This window comes from Manis javanica, chromosome 5 (assembly GCF_040802235.1).
Source record: "Manis javanica isolate MJ-LG chromosome 5, MJ_LKY, whole genome shotgun sequence".
Taxonomy (NCBI): Eukaryota; Metazoa; Chordata; class Mammalia; order Pholidota; family Manidae; genus Manis; species Manis javanica.
In genome coordinates this window covers 3,138,795-3,162,167 of record NC_133160.1, presented here as the reverse complement: position 1 = coordinate 3,162,167, position 23,373 = coordinate 3,138,795, and the positions used below count along the sequence as shown (strand labels likewise).

The following is a 23,373-nucleotide window of genomic DNA, read 5'->3' as shown; positions in this document are numbered from 1 at the left end:
ACAGAGAAGACATAATACCCATTCTCCTTAAAGTTTTCCAAAAAATAGAAGAGGAGGGAATACTCCCAAACTCATTCTATGAAGCCAACGTCACCCTAATATCAAAACCAGGCAAAGACCCCACCAAAAAAGAAAACTACAGACCAATATCCCTGATGAATGTAGATGTAAAAATACTCAACAAAATATTAGCAAACCGAATTCAAAAATACATCAAGAGGATCATACCATGACCAGGTGGGATTCATCTCAAGGATGCAAGGATGGTACATTTGAAAATCCATCAACATCATCCACCACATCAACAAAAAGAAAGACAAAAACCACATGATCATCTCCATAGACACTGAAAGAGCATTCGACAAAATTCAACATCCATTCATGACAAATACTCTCAACAAAATGGGTGTAGAGGGCAAGTACCTCAACATAATAAAGGCCTTATATGACAAATCCACAGTCAACATCATACTTAACAGCAAGAAGCTGAAAGCTATTCCTCTGAGATCAGGAACAAGACAGGGATGCCCACTCACCCCACTGTTATTCAACATAGTACTGGAAGTCCTAGCCATGGCAATCAGACAAAACAAAGAAATACACGGAATCCAGATTCGTAAAGAAGAAGTCAAACTGTCACTATTTGCAGATGACATGATATTGTACATAAAAAACCCTAAAGACTCCACTCCAAAACTACTAGAACTGGTATCGGAATACAGCCAAGTAGCAGGATACAAAATTAACACACAGAAATCTGTGGCTTTCCTATACACTAACAATAAACTAATAGAAAGAGAAATCAGGAAGACAATTCCATTCACAATAGCATCAAAAAGAATAAAATACCTAGGAATAAATCTAACCAAGGAAGTGAAAGACCTATCCTGAAAACTGTAAGACACTCTTAAGAGAAATTAAAGAGGTCACTAACAAATGGAAACTCATCCAATGCTCCTGGCTAGGAAGAATTAATATTGTCAAAATGGCCATCCTGCCCAAAGCAATATACAGATTTGAGGCAATCCCTATCAAATTACCAACAACATTCTTCAACGAACTGGAACAAATAGTTCAAAAATTCACATGGAAACACCAAAGACCCTGAATAGCCAAAGCAATCCTGAGATGTAAGAACAAAGTGGGGGGAATCTTGCTCCCCAACTTCAAGCTCTACTACAAAGCCACAGTAATCAAGACAATTTGGTACTGGCACAAGAACAGAGCCACAGACCAGTGGAACAGAATAGAGACTCCAGACATTCACCCAAACATATATGGTCAATTAATATACGATAAAGGAGCCATGGACATACAATGGAGAAATGACAGTCTCTTCAACAGATGGTGCTGGCAAAACTGGGCAGCTACATGTAAGAGAATGAAACTGGATCACTGTCTAACCCCATACACAAAATTCAAAATGGATCAAAGACCTGAATGGAAGTCATGAAATCATAAAACTCCTAGAAAAAAACATAGGCAAAAATCTCTTGGACATAAACATGAGTGACTTCTTCATGAACATATCTCCCTGGGCAAGGGAAACTAAAGCAAAAATGAACAAGTGGGACTAAATCAAGCTGAAAAGCTTCTGTACAGCAAAGGACATCATCAATAGAACAAAAAGGCATCTACAGTATGGGAGAATATATTCATCAATGACAGATCCGATAAAGGGTTGACATCCAAAATATATAAAGAGCTCATGCACCTCAACAAACAAAAAGCAAATAATCCAATTAAAAAATGGGCAGAGGAGCTGAACAGACAGTTCTCCAAAGAAGAAATTCAGATGTCCAACAGACACACGAAAAGATGCTCCACATCGCTAGTAATCAGAGAAATGCAAATTAAAACCACAGTGAGATATCACCTCACACCAGTAAGGATTGCCACCATCCAATAGACGAACAACAACAAATGTTGGTGAGGTTGTGGAGAAAGGGGAACCCTCCTACACTGCTGGTGGGAATGTAAATTAGTTCAACCATTGTGGAAAGCAGTATGGAGGCCCTCAGAACGCTCAAAATAAGGCATACCATTTGAACCAGGAATTCCACTTCTAGGAATTTACCCTAAGAATGCAGCAGCCCAGTTTGAAAAAGACAGATGCACCCCTATGTTTATTGCAGCACTATTTACAATAGCCAAGAAATGGAAGCAACCTAAGGGTCCATCAGTAGATGAATGGATAAAGAAGATGTGGTACATATACACAATGGAATATTATTCAGCCATAAGAAGAAAACAAATCCTACCATTTGCAACAACATGGATGGAGCTAGAGGGTATTATGCTCAGTGAAATAAGCCAGGTGGAGAAAGACAAGTATCAAGTGATTTCACTCACATGTGGAGTATAAGAACAAAGAAAAACTGAAGGAACAAAACAGCAGCAGAAACACAGAACCCAAGAATGGACTAACAGTTACCAAAGGGAAAGGGACTGGGGAGGATGGGTGGGTAGGGAGGGATAAGCGTGGGGAAAAGAAAGGGGGCATTATGATTAGCATGTATAATATAGTGGGGGGCATAGGGAGGGCTGTGCAACACAGTGAAGACAAGTAATGATTCTACAGAATCTTACTACACTGATGGACAGTGACTTAATGGGGTGTGTGTGGGGTACTTTGTGAAGGGGAGAGCCCAGTAAACATAATGTTCTTCATGTAACTTGTAGATTAATGATAACAAAAAAAATTATGTCTAGTGATTTATTATTCATTTATTTAGCTTCACAATATTATGGATGTTTTACTATACCTGGTTATTAGAATAGAAAATCTATCTCAATTCATTTATAACTTGAATGTATTTTATCGAACTTCCCCTATGAATGTTATAAATAGTCTCACATACTTAGGCAATTTTTAGGAGGAATGTATTTCTGTAAGAGTAATTATTACTTCAAAATATAGCCTATGCTTTATTCCTGATTTTAGACAGAAATGTTTAGTGTCTCACCAAATGTGATGTTTACAATTAGTTTCTAAATTGACTCAGATTCAGATTTACAACATTCTAGTCCTAGATTAGTAAGGCTTTTTAATGAATAATGGTTGATAAATTTTACAAAATACATTGTTAGTATCTTTTGAAAAATATATATATATATATACATTTATGGCAGATTGAATGTGTATTCATCAATGGTTCTAGCAAACACTAGAAAATATTATTAAAGACAAGGAGCTTAAAAAGTATTTGTTAAAACAGCCTGCTTATGAGTTAATAAGACTTCTACCTAGAATTAAAATGTTTAAGAATATAGTAACTATGTTAGGCTACTGGAGCCATAACTGGGTAAATATACTCCACAACAATGTTCTCCAAATGTCAGTTAACAGTCAGGTAAACATTTTAATTCAGACTTCTCCTTCTAAGCATGGCTTAATTTTTATTACCTGTAGAATATTCTGAACTAGTAAACAAACAGATATATTAATGACTTACTCCAAACTGTATATCTATTTAAAAATAATTTTATATAAATTTTATCTTATTGAAAGGAAACTACACTTCACTAAGACTTGTCTAATGCAAACATTACCACACAACAAGCCAGTTCCTTTTACTATTTGGTTTCCCAGAAACTTTCTCCCTAAAAAAATGTGTTTTATACAGGCAAAAGTCTTTTGGGTTTGGACTCATGTTACATTGGTTCTTTCTCAGGACATTTCTTTGAATTTGGGAGTTCCTACCAAGGTACTGTTGCCTGGGTAACATGTCTATTTTTGTTTGTGGGGCTCCTGGTATTTCCTGCATTATACACAACTTAGTTATCACATATTAACACTTCTTTCATGAGCCATGAATAATGACATCAGTCCTCCGAGTACATTAAGAAGCTCCTCTTCTTGCTACGGCCAAGAAAAAAAATCAAGCTATTAGGGATTCATTTTAAAACAACCCCTTTCATAAAGATAAGTGTGTTTCAGTGCACACTCTATCCAATCCTCTACGGTCTAGTCCTAAATTTCTATCGAGTTCTGTGATCATCACTAATACTGATAATTGGAAATAAATGAAATTTACATTATATTTTCCTCAAGAATTAAATCTAGTCTAGAAAAAAATTTCAACAATCTAGCTCATTTGCTTCAGACTAAGTTGGCTGAGTCACAACATACTGATCCTCTACAATTTCAGCATACTGAGGTTCCATAAACTTTAGTAAGTACATTACTACATCCAGGATACAAAGATTAGTACTTCAGCACACACAGAAATGCCTACTGTCTCTGAGAAAACACCAAGCATGTTCACCGGGAGCAGCACCTTTACATGCCCCCAGAACTCAGTGGCTGGTCTACTGGACCTTTGCACAGTCAGATCATTTTTTGCCTAAACCTAAGCAACTGAGTCTTGAGATCCAAGGAGACAATTTTTTCTGGGTATCTCTACCTTGACAGCTTCTTCAGAAAGCGTTGCAGAGGTCTGCTGCAGGGCATAGAACTTTAATACAAGTATACCATTTTTCTAGCCAATTTTAAAATTTGCAAATGGATATTTTTTTTTTCCTTAAGAGGGACTCATTATTTAAATCACCCCTATTATTTTACTGTAAGTTTGCTCCCATTCTAATTTAAAGAACTAAAAGTCACTGGGCTGAAATGGTCTCTCCATCCTAAAAGAAAAAGACCCTGTGATTTCTCATTAAGAATATATAAAAGCATGAGTATTCCACTTGAAAAACACAAACTAGATATTGATTTACCATTTCCTCAAGAAGCCTTTCTTGCAGCATTTTCATGTTTTCTTTCATCAAACACATCTGTAAATATAGATTATAGTAAATTTCATACTTCCTATATGAATTATTTATATAAAATTTTCACAGCAAAAAGTTAGGCTAACAATAGAGATTATATATACATTATACCTCAGATATAAACATAGTGTCTTCATAATTGGTGTTGTAGAAGACATTTCTGTCCAATGAAGCTTTCAAAAGGTGAAGCCTACCAATTAAATAAAGTTATCTTTGTAAGAATTCAAATTAAATTGCTATAATAAAACATTTTTTAATATAAACTTATTTTTAAAAATCTAACTTTTTAGATCCTAGTCATTAAGAATATTATACTAACCTCTGCTGTTCATTTTTTTGATAGGCACCGAACTTCTGAAATGTCTTTTCCCAAAAGTCCTAAATTTTAAAATATAAAAATTATATCTTAGTATGATTAAAAAATTAAAATGACAGAATTACTACATTTCTATTCCTAATTTAAATAACAGTGTGGTTATATGCAAAGAATATATTCCAGATTAAAAAAAACTGAACAGGAAAATCAGGATTTTTCCTTATTATCAAAAGTACATTGTAAATTTATCTGTAATTTAAGTGTGTGTAAATGAAACTGACTAAAAATCTGAGATACAAAAACGAAATTGTGCTCTAAAGAACAAAAATCTTTTTGTATGCCCTAAAAGCATAAGGCTAATAGAAGTTTTCCTGAGTTTAGCTCTTTAAAAATGAGGCTTTAAAGTTAAATTCTTAAAAGCACAAACCACAAATTCCTTTTCCAAATCTTTTAAAGATTGTGAATCTTTTTCAAAATTCTCCAGCTCTTCTTTAATGATGAATTGGAATCTATCAAGTTTTTTGATCCTATTAAAGACACAAAATGAGATTTTTAAAAACTATAGTACTTAGAATATATAGCATTTAGAATATTTTATAAGAGACTTGTATTACAGACCTGCACTCCTGGATCTGATGGTTTATTGTTTTCAGGTGCTGTTGAGCTGTTCTCCAAGACTGCTTAGTAAAATAATCCATCATTTTTTTGCGGATCTGTAAAATACTTCTTTTTAACTTGAAAAAATCTTTACAAAATAATAATCAAGCCAATACCATATTAAGAACAAAGTATTTATCATGAAATATAAATGACTAAGAACTTTAAAAAGTGAAAAATTACAAACAGTGATTTAAAAAGAAGTGTTAGTAAATACGCTCAGTGCAGTCAGTTGTCTGGCTTCATGAGGAAGGCTTTGACTAAGTGTTGAGCTGATAATTATTTTCCTAAGGACACCACCACACTCTCCATTATTTATAAAAATGCTATTGATTATAATTCTCTTCAGGAACACAGACTAAGCTACATTCAGAACTACTTGCCATTTTTCACTAAACATTCACGTTTAGCCACAGATAATTTACAGAATATATGAATCAGGGTTTCTCTCTTTAGGTCGACCTTGGATAAACTAAGTCAAAACAAAATAAATATACAGTATCTTAAATAATTTCAGGTTTTACCCCTTAATAAAAGGCAAGGAAGAGATAGAGCTGATAATCTGTGCAGAAAAAAATTAACAGAAGCACATAAAGAATGGTCAATTCTAAACATAACCATATGAGAAAAAAAGATGAGTGGAGAAACAGTAATGGTTAAAAATCATTTTATAGCATGTTTGTGCCAACAGCACATCCTTGAAGCCACAGTAACTAAGGCATGTAAGTACAAGCTGGCCAGACAGTGAAGTGGGCGAGCCTCTTGCTGAGGCTGCGCAACCTTTCAACCACAGTTTAGCGTCCTCACTAGCAATCAGCACTGAGAGAGAAAAACATGTGGGCATGCAAGAAATTAAAAAAAGAAAAATCATAAGGAAGAGTCAAAATGGTAAAGTGAAAAGGAAACTAGAACAAAGAGAAAGAGCTGTAGAAAAAGAATATGGATAACGCACAGCTTTCAGAAGAGAAATCTGGCTCATGAGATAATGTTTTTCACCTAGAAATCATTCCAATTTTCACCAGTACATGGGGGAATGGATGTTTCATTGCCAAAAGATCAAACAAGCTGATAGTCTAGTAGGAAGTGTGGCATATTATATTATTGGGTATAAATCATAATTTAAATAATTATAACTCACATGTGCTTTCTTCTTAAGCTCTGTATTGAGCATCTCAGATATCCCTTCATTTGAAATTTCAGGTTCCAAGTTCTCCCCAGGAATAGAAAAGTCACTTGCTGATAATGGAGATATACTTTCAGACACTGAAAAATGAAGACAGTCAAATAAAGTTAAAATATGCATTATTACAAATTTAGTCTTGTCATGAGGCTGGGAATAAAATCTTATTTTCAGATTTTATGTATAATCTAAGGATTATGAAGTCAAAAGCAGACCTCACTTTTTCTTATTTAAAAATGTTCTGATTTATTATGAAATCTTTTGGCATGGTATTAAGGCAGAAATGATAACATTAAAACAGACCATTTTTGGACTGATTATGTTTTAACTGGTTTTTACTACTTCCATCATTATTTATTTAGTGACCCAGTAATCTACTGGTAAATTCATGTTCTAGTAAAACTACGTGGCAACCCGTGATAGAACGATGAGGGAGATTTATGAGTAAGCAGGCCCTTACTGCAACTTAGTCACAGAAAGCACTTTGTGGTAAGGCAGCATCCTTCCTGGCTTGCAGCCAAATAGCTGCACCCTGACACAGGCATCTGACCCCCCTACCTCTGTAAGGGCGGTGGTCGGCGTCTTTGGTTTTAGGTTGTTTCGGGGGGAACAAATAAGCTCTCCCTTCTTCTTCGAATTCTACTTCATCAAAATTACGTAGATCATCTTCTATGTACATTCGTTTACGACTAAGATGTTGTGTGGGGCCTTAGGAACAGTTAAAAAATAATTAACAATGCTACAATCTTAGTTAAAAATACCTAGTATTTTGATTTTATAAAAATGGCTTGGTTTCAGTTATTTGCATTTTGGTTTCAGTTATTTGCATTTTTTAATGCAGCTGCATTAAATTCTATCTACTTTTTCATTTTGACATTAAATTGAATAATGGTATGACTTAAAATATATACTTCCTTTAGATGAAGTTTCACAGTAGTATTTTAGTAATTTTTAAAAAATCAAGTCTGAACTACAAACCTGATACATGAGTAGAGTCACACCATATTTTCTCTCCTCCTTCACTAGATGTAGATAATGAAGATGCTGAGTGACTTTCCTATAATACGTATTAGAAATTGGAAAACAAATACTTTAAGTATTCTTGGGTTCACCTTTGACCACCCTTCTCAAACCCTAGAGCCATTAAATTGAGTTAAATTGCTATCAATTCTTTTTTCAGATTGTTTTGCTTCTTTCTCTTCCTTTTCATCTCTAACACTACCAGGCACTAACCTAAATTCTTAAATTAACCTCAGTCTTAAACTGGACCAACAGTTTTAAGCTGGCTCTTTTGGCTACTCCTGCTTTTACATTCCTCCTTAATAGGATTTTGATTTCTTTGAATTAGGAAATGGGGAGCCATAGAAAATGAAAATATGAACTCTTCTTTCGAGCAGTATCAAGCCCCATCTTTTTCACCTAAATTTATATTTTACTATTCCAATACACAGCTTTCTTTGTTCCAGTCAAATCAGTCTTTTTCCAATTTTATGAAAATGCATACCCACTTCCCTTGTGTTACTGTTCTTTCTCCACATAGTCTGTAAAGACCCACTCATCCACTTAGGTCTAGGTCAAATCCCAGCCCTCTCCAAGCTGTGGAATTCTGGCTCAGCTTTCCATACTTTACAGGTTATTGAAATATTTCTGTTGATGGATCAATGGACTTTTATAATGGCAAAAAGCTCAACCAGATTCCTTCATCATCATGAAACCATTAAGTCCTAACTATAAACATGTCAGCCAGTGGTTCAGCAGCTATATCCTCACTATTTAAGAACTTACTACTTCTAATTTTTAAAATTCCAACTTTTCTAGGATCAAAGCATCCTACCTGCTTTAAACATCAGATGTTCATGTTAACAGCAATTTAAAAATGATAAAATTTTAATTAAAAGCCAGTAATCTGATTCTTATAAGAATCATTTTCATAATGTTTAATGGTTAACGTGCTATCTATATATTCTTTTTGCTTTGCATATGATTTTCACTGGTATTTGTAGGTTCAATTTCCACATTCTTTTTCTCAACTACTTACATCTCAACAGCTGTTGCAATTCTGTGTTTCTTGTGTAAATACCATAGAATTTGTATTTTTTTCTACTCACAACAGAATTATTCTTAATTGGCAAGGCTTGGCCTATGAATGAGCAAGATACATAGCAACCCAAAGGAAGTTAGAACATTATTCAAAGCCAAAAACAAGAGTTAAACCAAAACTACCTAAATTTTGAGGAAAAAATGCTAAAATTCAACGTGTTCACAATTAAAAGGCAAAAGCAAAACATTAATTTGATAATAAGTATCTACCAAAAAACTAACATTGCTTCAGAGTCATAATCACCTTAACAATAAGAGAGACCAGGACCTATAAGGACTGGAAAAGAAAATGCAAAAATTATCATGAATAACAGTTTGTTAATCTATATTCAAAATCCAAGAGAATCTAGGCAAGTGATTATGGTAGAATTAGTCAGAAGTTGTTGGAGAGCTAAAAAACAATAGTGTTTTTACACAAAAGCAAAAAATTAGAAACTGAGGAAACAAAAATTTTAATACAGCAAAAAGAAAATCTGTAAAACATACAGGAATTAATCTAAGTCTACTTTTCTTTATAGAAGATTTGGCATTTGGCACAGCTTGTTGGAAATAGCACCAGAAAGTAGAAATATATGTGAATGAGAAATCTTGATATTGGGAAATAGCAATTCCTCCCTTAGAGAAACAAATTCCAAAACTTATAATGGAGAAGTAAAGGGCCAAGAGAATTGAGAAATCAAAGAATGAGATGGGATTGGGGTAGTGAAACACCCTGTAAGTATAAACAATACTAATTAAAGCAACATGGTGTTAACAGAGACAGACTGGTTAGTAAAACAACATTGCCTAACAGCCGACCCATATAGTTGCCAAGGCTAGGACCAAATTAGCATCACAGATGATGGAGAAAGGAAGGGTAGCCCATGTATGATGTTGCACTAACAATTTTACAAGAAAAATGTTTATAACATCTGAGAGAAGGATTTCTTGAACAAAAAATTGGTAAATCTCATTATGTCATATCTTGTCATATGTAAGTTTTCTATTTAGTGAAAAGACAAGATACGTCCTGGAAAAAGAATGTAGAGTTAATATCTGGAATATATTAAGAACTTCCACAAACTTATAAAAAAAAACAATGCAATATAAAAAATTAGAAAAAATAGGCAATTCACAAAATTTCCAATATCTAATTAAGAGTCAACAGGAATCAGAATGTTATGTAACAATTAAAATTCCATTCTAGCACAGGGCGGCATCAAAGAACGAAATGGGGAATTACTAAAGTTTTTAGATTTTCAAGGACAAAGCAATACTAGCAAAGATCATGGGATTATGGTGTAGTGGGACACTGGTTTGTAAACTGTGCTCTGTAAGATTTGAGTCTTGCAAAAAGTGCCTTGGGGGTTATCCTGGAGGGAGGCTAAATAGACTAAGTATTCAGACTTCCTATCTGCTTTAAACAACATAGTTCCATTTTACCTGCTTACCACATTACAGGTTACATGTAAGATTTTGTCTGAAGAATACACTCTGTGAAGACTACTTATTAAACAGAACAAAAGGACCATAAAACCCTAAAAAAGATAAAAGCATTCAGTTCAAAGTGAGAGGCTAAAAGGTTGGTTGTATCAGAGGTTTTAGATACTGGCTGCAGGTGTGCTGAACTGTCATTAATCCCATCTTTGTAAACAGATTTAGCACATATCAAGAGAGTAATATATCTTAGCATTTACGATGTGTCAGCTATTATGCTGATATAATCACCCTATTTAATTATCCACAGCCCCATTTTACAGATGAGAAAACTGAGGTGCAGAGGGCTTCATTACCAAGTAAATTATTACATAGCTATCAAATAGTGGAGCCAGGATTTGAATGCACTTCTGTCAGAACTCTTCCAGCTATAGTGAACTATATTATCCTGGCAATAAATTCTGTAACTTTATTACTACCTTAACATTCTCCAAAGTAAGTCACTTATACAACCCAATCCAAAAAAGAAAAAGGGGGAGGAGGTAGGATGAGGTTTGTAAACTGGACCAAACTATCCATGAAGTACAAAAGAACTCCAAACACAAAACTCCTCATGGACACACACTTTTAGCTGTCCTCTCTCACTTTGACCCATAATTAATTCCTATTTTTACTGTCTTTTTAGAAGACTTTTGAGCATACCTACATATTTTATTAAGAAGAAATGGTACATATAACAATACATGAAAGGGGGATGAATAAGGAATTTTTCAGTATTTCATCAAATTTGTTAATCTTGATATTCATACTATTTACCTACTAGTTTTAAAGTTCCTTACAAAACTCTAAAGCAAATGCTATAGTCCTAAAATCTTCAACTACATTGTTGTCAATTTGCTTTGTCAACTTGTGACTTAGTAACCAAAGGTTACAGACTTCGAGCTGTGGTGAAGTCTGAAAGATGTGCCTGTACTGCAGGAATAAACCTTCTGAAATACAGCACATGAACTATGTAGTTTTGAGGTGCAGACAAGCAAATAGTGTCTTTGGGGAAGTGGCTGTTCCGCTCTTAGACTTTTCACTGCTACCCACATGCTTGTCATGGAGCAGTACACTTCTCATACTCCTCCAGTACAGCCACTTGCCGGTCTGTTATCTTATTTGTCAGCAGGTTCCTTCTCATCCCCAGACCAAACCCAAAACCTTAAGAATGCAAGCAATGTATTTTTAGCAAGGTTAGAGGCAAATGATTTACCCCTTCAGAGATATTTGATAAATGAAAAAAATATATACATACTCTTACCAAAAAGAGTGATTGTGAGCAACTTTGTCTTGCACGCAGTAAATTTTTTTCATTTTCTTTGAGTGACTTCATTGGGCCTCCAACTCCGTATTTACTTTTTAAGGACTCAGGTGATGAAGTTTTTGGGTAAGGAGATATTGATTTCAATATACCATCATAATCCGGAATAAAATCCCTTTCTGTTATTTTCTCATTACCTATATTGCCTCCCCAAACACAAAGAGATGGCAGGTGTTAATCACTGATATCTTAGAAATACGATGATTAATTTAAATTCTAGGAATGATTCATCAAGTCCTTAAATCTTATCTGTATTTGAAACAGATATATTTTTAATAAATCAAGACCAAGTTATATTTAAAATTTTGTTATAGTTTAAATATTTTATATTTTTAAAAATATTTTATAGAATTTTGTTGTATTTTAAGTATTTTATAATTTGAAAATAAACGGCTTAATTTAAAATGTAACCATAAAAACTTTTTTCAAACAAAAGCATCTGTAGTATGAGCTGCACTTTATAATGGTCAACCTAAGTATTACTTTGAGTACTTTGACAACACAGCCAGTACTGTTATGCATTAAAGTAGCATAATTTTATGGTTAGAAATGGTTTGGGAAATCATCCAGTCTAAGTCCTTTATATATAGGTGAGGAAATTCATGGCTGTAATAAGTCTTGGAATAAATGAATTCTCAGATAGACAGTTTTCAGATCAAATCAGGGCATGTACATCTGTCTTCTGAGTATCTGCTTATCTGAGATGACAGTGGTCTTGAGCATTATGAAAACTCTCTAGAAAAGAACAAAACAGCTACTTTAGAGGAAGTGTACGTTAACTGATTTAAGTCTTATATTTTAACTGAAATGATGGACACTTAGAAATGTTTGAAAATATTCTTAAAAGGAACTGAAAAAGACAAGCTTATTCTTACAGTTTCTACACTTATAAACGCTCCAAAGAATAAGAACTTTGCTAATTATTTTTAAATAAAAGCAAAACCTCAGTTGTTTATTAAGCTAACCCATGATGGCTCCACAGAATGACCATGATATTCCTCGGAGACTTTTGTTAATGAAATGTAAAAAAGAAAAAAACAGAAATCCCCATCATTATTTTCATGTTACTAAACGTATTTTGAGATAAAAGCAAATTAAATGTTTATTCAAGCTTTCACACTGCACTTTGTAAATACATACTAGCTTCCTAATATAAGAAACTTCAGTGTCAATTTAGCAAGTCTATTTAGCAAAGACCAAGTTACCAGCATAACCTAGTCTAAAAATGATGTTTTGACTACCTAAAATTTTAAATACACCCCTCAAAATTAATCTTCAAATTATATTTTCATATAAAGTTATAATAGAAATTATTGAATAAAGGGATAAATGATACTGACATCTCATTACTTCTATAAATGATGGACTCCCAGATAAGGATATAGGAGATAACTCAAGGGTATTATCTCTTATAGTATCTTTTAGTAGAGATGAGTTTTTCCATTCTTTTAATATATCCTTTTTTGTTTCGACAGAGAAGGCATTCTGCTGTTTCTTTGACGACTTCCTGGTTTTGCTTCTGGAATGGATATTCTCCTCCTAAATGTATTGATAACTTTCAAATTACAATCAAATACAAATAATTTATATACTTGGACACATAAAACTATTATTACATACAGGCATAAAAGAGGCCTCAACACGTACTGACTTTTCTAATATACTAGAAGGCATATGACAAATTCATAGGAAAATACATGGACTATAATAAATATAATAGATACAAATAAAATGCTATAAGCGTTCAAAGATCACATCCAGTTTAGGGAAAACAGAGTTTCTAGGTTTTATGGTACCTGACTTGCTCAAGAGTTAGTAAAAAGATGGCAAGGGAAGGCAGAGTGGGACTATGGAGGGCTGATGACGCAAGCCAAGGGAGGAGAGAGTACAAGCCGGTTGGAAGCCACAGGTTTTTCTATTTGACTGTTACAGCTCTGGGTATATACTGAGGAAGAGAGGAAATAAACTGGGAAAGGTAGTTTGATGCTTTGAATGTCTGAATGTATGACAATTTTCAGGGTTTTTCTTTGAAGAGGGGTAAGATGAGAGGTGGCTTAGGAAGACCTGTTTGTACGTATAGGAAATTAGAGTAGTAAGAAGTAACAGAAAATGTGGAGATAAGTTATGAAGTCTTTAAACTTTTCCAAGTAAGAGATAACAAGGTCACAAACAAGGGGAGATGGAGGTTTAATGATGTAAAATCGGAACAATATAATGGTCATAGACCTACCATTAGTGACAGACTCTTTGGGTTCAAACCTTTGTTTTACCACCTTTTAGCTTGTGTGACCTTGGGCAAGCTCATTCATCTTTCTGAGCCTCAATTTTCTCACTTGTAAAATGAGATGGCAACAGTAGTGCTAGTCATCTATGGTACTTAGGAGATTTTAAGAAGTTAAATCTGTAAAGTCCTCAGAATAGCACCTTTGTAAGCACTCTATTCTTTTTTGTTGTTAGAAAAGCTTTCAAGCACAGGTTGCCAGGGATATGTCTGTAACACTGAGGAGGAAGAAGTCAGCAGTGGACACTGGTGGGCGGTGTATGGGTTCGAAGAACCTTAGATCCAGTATTTTTGCTTATAGTCAAGCGAGATTCAGATTTCCAACAGTCTGTAGTTTCTTGAAGCCTAATTTTGGAAAGATCAAGTACTTCTCTAATTCAAAGACAGTAACCATGGTAATAATTTTACTAGAGTCAAATATCTGTTTTGTAACATTAATGCCAACTTAATACAAATTTTAACATTATATTTCCTAAGGACCGATTCTTAGAATTATGTAAGTTTTCTCATATAGAAGGTTAATCTTAAAAAGAAGTAACAAGACAAATTTGACATATTTTAAAAATATATTCTATATTTAGTATTTTAAGAGGCCTTAGAGACATTTTTAATATGAATTGTATCTATTTACCTTTACTGGCAATTTCTCTTTAAATGAATTTGAAAATTCTTGTTCACTCTCTGATTCTGAATTTGAGAGATCTTTATAATTTTTTCTGGTTTTTGCCACTCTTCGTGGAAGTCTGGTTCTCCCATCTGGAACTATCTCATCTGCCTTTTTGGTGATGTTCCTTTTGGGAGCCTTTAGGAGAAAAATTTCTCAATATTATCAGATCAATATTTTAGATACAAGAAATATAAGCTATTTGGTATAAAATTGGCACCGTGAAAAGAGATACATAGGAATAAAGATTTATGATTAATATTTTTTAAATGGCTGGATTTTATCTTTCCATTACAAATTTCTTCTCTATCACTGTTTTATCCCTATCATTAAAGCTCTTAGAGGCCTGGTATATGTATCAGAGAAATATAATTTGAAAGAAAGGAAAAAAAAAGAGAGAAACATGGAAAATACCTATAATCATAGAATGAAATAACCCGAAACAGGCCAACATTATTCAAGAGGCAGCAGCAAGCCTGCCAAGTCTGGAGCAGTTATGGGAACAAGTGACTGATAAACAAGGATAAAACTATGAGATGACAAATGAATTTTTTTATGTAACAAGGTAAAAAATAATTTTTAAAAAGTTTGAACACAAACTTCTTGGCATTACCGATTTAGATCTTGGCTGTCCCCTTTCCAAAGATGGTCCTGCAATCAAGAAAATGAGGTCAAAATTTTCAAATAGAGAACAAGTGGCATTAAAATTTATTAGAATATTTCTGCATGTAAGTTAAAATCATAACAAGAATACATCTTTAAATGCATTCAAAAGTTGAAATTTCAAGATGATTTGAGGCTAAACTGACATTAATAACTTTTCACTGTATAGCATTTGGTATGATATGAATTACCAGTTTCCTTTCTCCTTCTTCATATTATAAAACTTTTTAAACTTTTTAAACGTACAAGAGACTATGTAACATAAAGTTAACACTCATGAACCTGCCGTCCAATTTAAGAACAAGATTAGGAGTAATAATGAATCTACTCAGGCATACACCTGTATGATTCTCCATCTCCCCTCTGCTGAAAGGTCATCACTGACCTGAAAGCTGTTTCTCATTTACTTGACTTTAAATAAGTTCTGCTTCACAGAAATGTACTCCCAAACAATATAATCACCTTTATAGAGTAGTTTTGTAAGTAATGTTCTATGATTTGATTTATTTTTTACCCATCATTTATGTTTCTAAGAATTCTCCATATCATTGAGGGTAGCTTTAGTCCCTATTCCCTTTTTTGTCTTTTAAGCACAACTTCAACTTTCTAAGCATTCTCTGAAGCCTGAGAAGTGGGACTATCCAAAACCCATACCTCAAACTCTTATCCAACTACTTTAAGAGATTCACTAGAGAAAGCACAAGCCATATGCTGGGAAAACATTTTGTGGAAGATTTAGGCAAAAATATTTTGGCAATAAAATTGTTTTCCTTTCAGTATGTTTTTATTGCAGCTCTGTGAATTCCTAAAAACTTTGTGTGCTGAATATGGCAGGGATGGATGTCCAAGCTTTGATTTTGTTTTGTTTAGGGTGTTTGGTTCATGAATGCCTAATTATTCACAATAGTTAGCTAAATAAAATCATTGGCAGTGTTTCTTTAAAAAGTGATTTCTTACTTGATTTCCCAATTTTATGTTTCTTCACATTTTTATTTCTGCTGTAGTCTATCAGCTGTGGTTTCGATTTCGGTTCTCTTAGCCAGCTAATATCAGTCTTGCTGTCATCATATCTGCACTCTGTGTCAGAATCACTAAAGACATTTTTCTTTTTATGATTTGTTACACTCTATTTAAAAAAAAAGAATCCTTGTAATAGATGAAGAAAACTGTCATATTATATGTCACTCTAGGTAAGATAAGCCAAAAAACAAACAACAACAAAAACAGAAAAACTAACTTCCATTTTTTAGCATTACTAATCTACCAGGCATTAAGGGCCTGTCCAAGAAAGTCACTCAGAAATCCAGATCAGAGATCAAGATTTGTATTTTGTTGTTGGTATGGTTAATGAAAAGTTAAATCAAAACAGCTTACTTCCACAGAGCTGTAACTTCATACCATCAAAGTAACTCAAGTTATCTTATCTTCTATTACTAGATGATTATAAATAGCTCAGAGACCAAAATAAAAGTTACAACGGGAATTTGGATAATCTCAGAGAGGAAAAAAAAAATCCCAATATTTTTGCTTTCCAGTTCTGAGGCAATCTTCAGCATTGGAAAATTATTAAAAGAAATACTGTTTTTAATAGACATATTAGGATATTATAACTTACTCTTTTATTTTTTGTTTTGAAAGATGGTTCAAGTTCATCATGATTCCTTAAGCCTACCCTTAAACAAAAAGGCATTAATTTTAATTAATTTTAATCACTTGTTTTCTTAAGGTAGCATGCATTGGACAGTTAGACCTGAGTTTTCAGCCTTTACTCTTTTACTGGTTCACTACATAATTCTGGTCAAGTCGCTTATCCTCTCTGACCTCAGTTAATTATAAAATAACAGGGTTAATATAGATGAAAGGGAACAGTCCTTTCAGCTTTATCTGAATATTAATTTTAGAAATGCTGAAATAATAGAATCATCACGGAAGTAAGTAATCAGGACAATGATAATTTTCTTCACTCTTTTCATACGTTAAAAATTCAAACTGGGAGAAAGCATTTAAGAAAAAAGAACAGTTACATGTATTTTAGTCTGGTCTATCTAATCATAATAAAAACACCTACAGTTTTATTGAATTGTCCACACAGGCTTCTGTAGCTGTAGCTTGAAATTCTTGGATCTGTATTGTGAAGAAGCATGAAAAATTTTCTCTTAGTGTTAAAGTAAGGTAATCAAAAATGAAACATACAAAATCTAGTTCGTGTCTCTTTATATAATCATTAGATCATTAGGGTGTGACAATAAAATTAAGCCTACAAAAATATCTGTACATTTAAGAAGAAAGCTAATAATAAAAAATATACTAGAAACAAAACTGTTTTAAATTTGTTGCATCAATAAGGAAAGTGATTTACTCCCCCCATGCCTCAATTACTCATGTTTCTTTTGTTCAGTCCAGGGGATTTGAAAGGCAACTAAGTATACCTAGGTTGGTACCAAATAAATTTTTAAATAGTTAAAAATATATTTTAAGATGTTTTAAAGTGTATCTGTAAGAGGATGGAAATAAAATAATACACAATAAGTAACTGTATGGTAAATACAAAGCACCGAATACAAAATAAGTACTGATTTCTGGCTTACTCCAAGTTTTATAACAGGCTCGTCAGCTCCATTCAAATTAAAATTGTAAACATCATTCCTGTAAAAATGAAAGAAAATAATACCATTATACAATAAATAAATTTTCTTCAAATGTGAAGAAAACTACAATTTATGAAAAACTACTTACAATGGGCATTTAGAAGTAACGTTAACAAAAGTAGTCTTCAGTTTTCTGTAACTTTTTATCTGAACCTTCTCCTAAATACAAAAGAAGTCTACATTAAACCACTCAAGCTTGTTTATTTACTATACTTGGCAAACAACATACACAATTAAATTTTCATATATTTTCTGAGTTATATTTCCACTGATATAAATTGTACATTTATAATAGTTTCCTTAACGTAAACTGAAAAGAAGTATTAAACATCCACACATTTTTAAATATTGAAGCCTTAAGTATTAACTAAGAACATAATAGAAAGTATTATAAATCAAATACAAAACACAAGCTTTTTATGTCCTTAGTGTTTACTGACATTACAGAGGTAAATTATTTTCTCACAAGCTGAATTTTGGTGATTCTAGAATCATAAAACAGGCTCTGACATATTTTTGAGGGGTGGACTCTCACTTGCTTTAAACTCTTAAATAGAAAAACTTTGGGAGAGGCTAAGGTTTATGTAAAATTTCATGTGAAAGAGTAAAAATTCTATGAGTCAACTAGTTATATGTAAGATTATTCCTATAGGCTACTGATCAAATTATATTCAACCCCATCAAAAAGCAGTTAGGGCAGAAAAGAAGTTAGATACAATTTTAATATAGTAGGTGAATAATTGTGTTTTATTAAAGTAATTTAACTATAATTAAGTATATAAATAATATTACTGATTGATTATTGCTCAGAAATAATGAGAAATCTAATGTAATATCCAGTAAGGGGGAAAAATAAAAACTAAAATATTCATTTTAGTTGTGATTTGTCTTCAATTTTATTATTTCTTTTGGCTATTATATATAGAATTGTTTGTATCATTCCAAAAAGTTTGTCCCTCAATATATTTCTCTTCTGATCAGTTAACTGACTTATCCTTTCCAATGATTTTTACCAGTGTTTAATTACATTTGTTCATATTTTGCATGGCAGTGTGTGCTAGGTATTACAGAAGATACAAAAATAAGCAAAGATATTAAAGAGGCTACAGAAGTGAGCAAAGGTGTTATACAGGATATAAAGATTATTCTAAACAGTTACACTCTAGTAAAAAACAGAAAAAAAGAACTGCAACAGTGAATAAAATAAAAAAGGCACAAAGAAATTATTGTGCAGATTCAGAATCCTTGCCCATTTGGATTTTGAGCTAGGGTACTTTGGAGAGTTTTCATAAAAAAGACAAATGCTGAAGCAAGGCTTGCAAGGAGGAATAAGGTTTTGACAATCTGAAAAGAGGGTGAGAGAGCCTGCTGATTCAGTTCGAAGTTCTTTCAAAAGGGGGAAGAAAAAGAGAATGAACACTTAGGAAAGACTTCAGGGAATCAAGTTATCATGTTTCAGCTAAACCAGACATGTCTAGGAAAGTAACGTTAGGAAATAAAACAGACTTTTAAAGGGACTAGGGAGCCTGCCTAAGTCTCCACTTAATTCTATTAGCTACAGGGACAAGACAAGGATTTTTAACAAGAGAATGACATAACGGAGGCTGTGTCTGGTATTGAATGTAATGAATGGATTGGCACAGAGAAATACTAGAGGCAAAGAGAATTATTTAAAGACTATTGTAATAACCCAGGGATTAGAAATTAGAACTCAAAGTAGGGAAACAGTAGTTGGCATGGGCAGGAGAGGGAACATTCAAGAGGAATTTAGACTGTGACCTCAAAACGTGAAATCAAGAGAGACAGAAAGTAATTTTGAGGAATAAATAAGAGATACTTTATATTTTAAGCCTGGATGAATAGTAAGTGTTTTTAGTAAAAATAGCAATTTAAGAAGGATCTTACTGTCAGAAGAGATGGGAATAGCTAGAAAAAATATGGAGCTAAAGATCTACTGAGTCATGTACCAAAAAGTAAAAATATCACACTCATATACATAAAAGAAGCATTTTCTTTGAAAAGCAGAACAGAAGGTTAGAGGGATATTTTCAGTACTTGCCACTGAATTTATCAGTTGTTCAATCTACTTATCAATATACTGAAAGCATTAAGTCTAATTCCATCTTGCTACTATTCTATTTTAATGTTTAAGTCAAATATATAGAGTTTTACTATACATTTGGTGTAGTTAATAAATGAAACCTACCTTATTGAACTGTAGATCAGATTTGTTTGAAAAACCACTATAAAAAAGGTTTTGTCAAAATTAGAAAAGCAATTAAGTAACTCAGAACCTTTTTCATAAAAGCCATCTTATTTAAAATAAAGCATATTTGTGTTATCAAACCTACATTCAATATGCTATAAATAACTGAAATGTGACAGCACTAGTCTGATATTTTTGCAACTTCACTCACAGTAGATAGCAACAATACTTAATGTTAAGTTGAATCATTCATGCAGCAGGAGATGGCACTGCAATATAAAATGAATGGTTTTGCTATGAGAGCAATTTTTTCATACCACATTAGTAATGCCAGAACCTACATAAATATGAATTAACCACCTGGCAGCCCATAGAGACATTTTGTAGTAAGAAAAGAAGTAACCTTCAGAAAGATTGCAAGTAAGGAATACACACTTAAAGTAACTCATTTCAGGTCATTTAAATTTCATATTTCATTCAGCAGTCCATTTAAATATATCGTTACTAGGCTCAGTAATAAAATCCTAGAATCTATATCCTAAAGATTTCTGAAATTGCATGCTGCATCAATATGGTATTTTTTGATATTTTGTAAAATGTAATCAGATACTAAAATGACTAATTTCAAATTTAGTCCCCTTCCTGTATGATTTAAATAGCTACTATTTATAAAAGTAAATAACTGGACAGTTCCATTAGTATTTAAACATAGGTTTAAAACTAACTTTCTTAAAACTGTGTAAAATAATTTAGCTGTATTTGTCTAAAAATATTCACATCTAAAATTTAAAAACATACCCGTCAATCAAAGTCTCCTTTAATTTTCTTGGAGACTTTATGTCATCCTTTGGTTTGTATCTCTTATTGATTTGGCTTATCAAGGAATCTGCTGCATCAGCAAATCCTTTCCCTTTTGATTTTTCTCTCTGAAACAATTTTTAAATTACTTAAAAATGCAACCAGTTAACTTCAAAGGAAAATAAAGGAAGCCTGCAAAGAAAATTTAAGAAAAATCTGGTTCTATGTATAACTACAAAGCTGAATAAAGGAGGTCAGAAATTATTTAGTAAGTTTGGTTTTTTTAGGCAGTAAGACAACTCAGGGCAAATCCTGGAAGAAAGAACTATACAGACTATTCTGTAAAGATCAAAAGAAAAGTTTCTGTCCATGTATTAAAAAAATCATATAAAAAGCTGAAGGAAACTAAAACCTGGTTCTTTGAAAAGACCAATAAAATTGACAAGCCTCTACCCAGGTTAACTAAGAAAAAAAATAAAAATAAAAAAGTTAGAATGACAATGACTCATTTCAGAAATGAAAGAGAGGCTATCACTACTGATTACATGGACATAATAAAAGGATATTGTAAACAACTCTATACCCACCAACTTGATAACCCAGATTAAATGGACCAATTCCTTGAAAGATAAATTCTGCCAAACTACAGGGAGAAACATCACCTGAATAGGCCTCTATCTATTAAAGAAATTGAATCAATATTAATACCTTCTGTAACAGAAAGCACCAGGCACAGCTGGATTCACTGTTGAGATCTATCAAACATTTAAGGAAGATTTATATTAATTTTCTACAATCTCCAGAAAGTAGAAGCAGAGGGAATACATCCTAACTCATTCTATGAAACCAATATTATCCTAATACCAAAATCAAAGACATTACAAGAAAGGAAAACTATAAACCAATATCTCTCATGAACACAGATACAAAGATCCTCAACAAAATATTAGCAAATTGAATCCAACAATATATGAAGAGTCATGTATCACAACCAAGTGGAATTTATTTCAGGTATGCAAGGCTGATTCAACATTTGAATATCAACATAATTAAGACTAAGGAAGAAAAATTATATTATCATACTAACAGATGCACAAAAAGCATTTGGTAAAATCCAATACCCATTCATGATAACAGCTCTCAGAAAACTAGGGAAAAAGGGGATTGATATTTGATAAAGAACAACTATGAAAAAAAATTACAGCTAACATTATACATAGTAGAGAGAACTGAATGTTTTCCCACTAACATCAGAAACAAGTAAAGAATATCTTCTTTCACCACCACTAATGCAGTTAAGAAAAGGAAATAAATAGCATACAGATTGGGAAGGAAGAAATAAAACTGTCTTAGTTAACAGATGACATTATTGTCTATGTAGAAAATCTCAAAGAATCAACATAAATACTTCTGGAACTGAAAAGCAATTATAGCATGGTTGAAGGACATGAGGTTAATATATAAAAGTCAATGGCTTTCTTATAAACCTGTAATGAACAACTGAAATTTGAAATTACATTTCATTTACTTTAGTACCATCAAAAATGAAATACTTAGGTGTAAATCTAACAAATATCTAAAAACATGTAAAGATCTATATAAGGAAAAAAAAACACATGACTCTGATAAAAAAAATCAAAGACTATCTAAGTAAATGTAGATTTCATGTTCATGAACAGGAAGATCAAATATTGCCAAGATGTCAGTTTTTCCCAACGTGGCTTATAGAGTCAATGTGATCCCATTTAAAATTCCAGCACATTATTTTGTGGTTATCAGCAGACTGATTCTAAAGTTTATGTGGGAAAGCAACACACCCAGTAGCCAACACAATACTGAAGGAGAACAAAGTTGGAGGACTGACACTACCCTGCTTTAAGACTTTCTAAAACGATACAATAACCGATATAGTGTGCTACTGGTGAAAGAACAGACAAACAGAATGGAACAAAAGAGAGAGCCCAGAAATAGGCCCACACGAATATAGTCACTTATATCTGACAAAAGACAAAGGCAATTCAAAGGCAACAAAACAGACTTTCCAACAAATAGTGTTGGAATAACTGGACATCCACATGCTAAAAAACTGAATCTAAACACAGACCTTACACCCTTCACAAAAATTAACTCAAAATGGATCATAGACCTAAATGTAAAATGCAGACTATGGAAGTCCTAGAAGACAACACAGGAGAGAATCTAGAAGACCTTGGGTTTGGCAATGCCTCTTTATGTACCACAGCATAATCACAATCCATTAAAGAAAAGAAATGTTAAATAGGACTTTACGAAAATCAGAAACTTTGGC

At 32.9% G+C, this 23,373-nt stretch overlaps 1 protein-coding gene across 18 annotated transcripts in view; it reads right to left on the bottom strand.

Annotated features, from left to right (window-relative positions):
• SYCP2 (synaptonemal complex protein 2) overlaps window positions 1-23,373 on the bottom strand; it is a 95,641-nt gene that overhangs the window by 18,313 nt on the left and 53,955 nt on the right. For 10 of the 18 annotated variants that reach the window (XM_073236384.1, XM_017678564.3, XM_037006375.2 and 7 more), the window contains 20 exons: window positions 21,066-21,193; window positions 20,268-20,304; window positions 18,150-18,220; window positions 18,002-18,059; window positions 17,482-17,537; window positions 17,029-17,086; window positions 16,371-16,539; window positions 15,364-15,401; window positions 14,718-14,888; window positions 13,146-13,344; window positions 11,746-11,951; window positions 7,905-7,983; window positions 7,485-7,634; window positions 6,885-7,009; window positions 5,708-5,802; window positions 5,517-5,616; window positions 5,093-5,151; window positions 4,885-4,963; window positions 4,720-4,776; window positions 3,033-3,862 (listed from right to left, as the gene is read on the bottom strand). In XM_073236384.1, the coding sequence (XP_073092485.1) occupies window positions 3,785-3,862; window positions 4,720-4,776; window positions 4,885-4,963; window positions 5,093-5,151; window positions 5,517-5,616; window positions 5,708-5,802; window positions 6,885-7,009; window positions 7,485-7,634; window positions 7,905-7,983; window positions 11,746-11,951; window positions 13,146-13,344; window positions 14,718-14,888; window positions 15,364-15,401; window positions 16,371-16,539; window positions 17,029-17,086; window positions 17,482-17,537; window positions 18,002-18,059; window positions 18,150-18,220; window positions 20,268-20,304; window positions 21,066-21,193 (2,013 nt within the window). In that variant the 3' untranslated portion in view covers window positions 3,033-3,784. Of the gene's footprint in view, window positions 1-3,032; window positions 3,863-4,719; window positions 4,777-4,884; window positions 4,964-5,092; window positions 5,152-5,516; window positions 5,617-5,706; window positions 5,803-6,884; window positions 7,010-7,484; window positions 7,635-7,904; window positions 7,984-11,745; window positions 11,952-13,145; window positions 13,345-14,717; window positions 14,889-15,363; window positions 15,402-16,370; window positions 16,540-17,028; window positions 17,087-17,481; window positions 17,538-18,001; window positions 18,060-18,149; window positions 18,221-20,267; window positions 20,305-21,065; window positions 21,194-21,226; window positions 21,821-23,373 lie in introns of those variants that run through there. The other 8 variants (XM_037006376.2, XM_037006378.2, XM_037006380.2 and 5 more) reach the window with 8 other exon arrangements.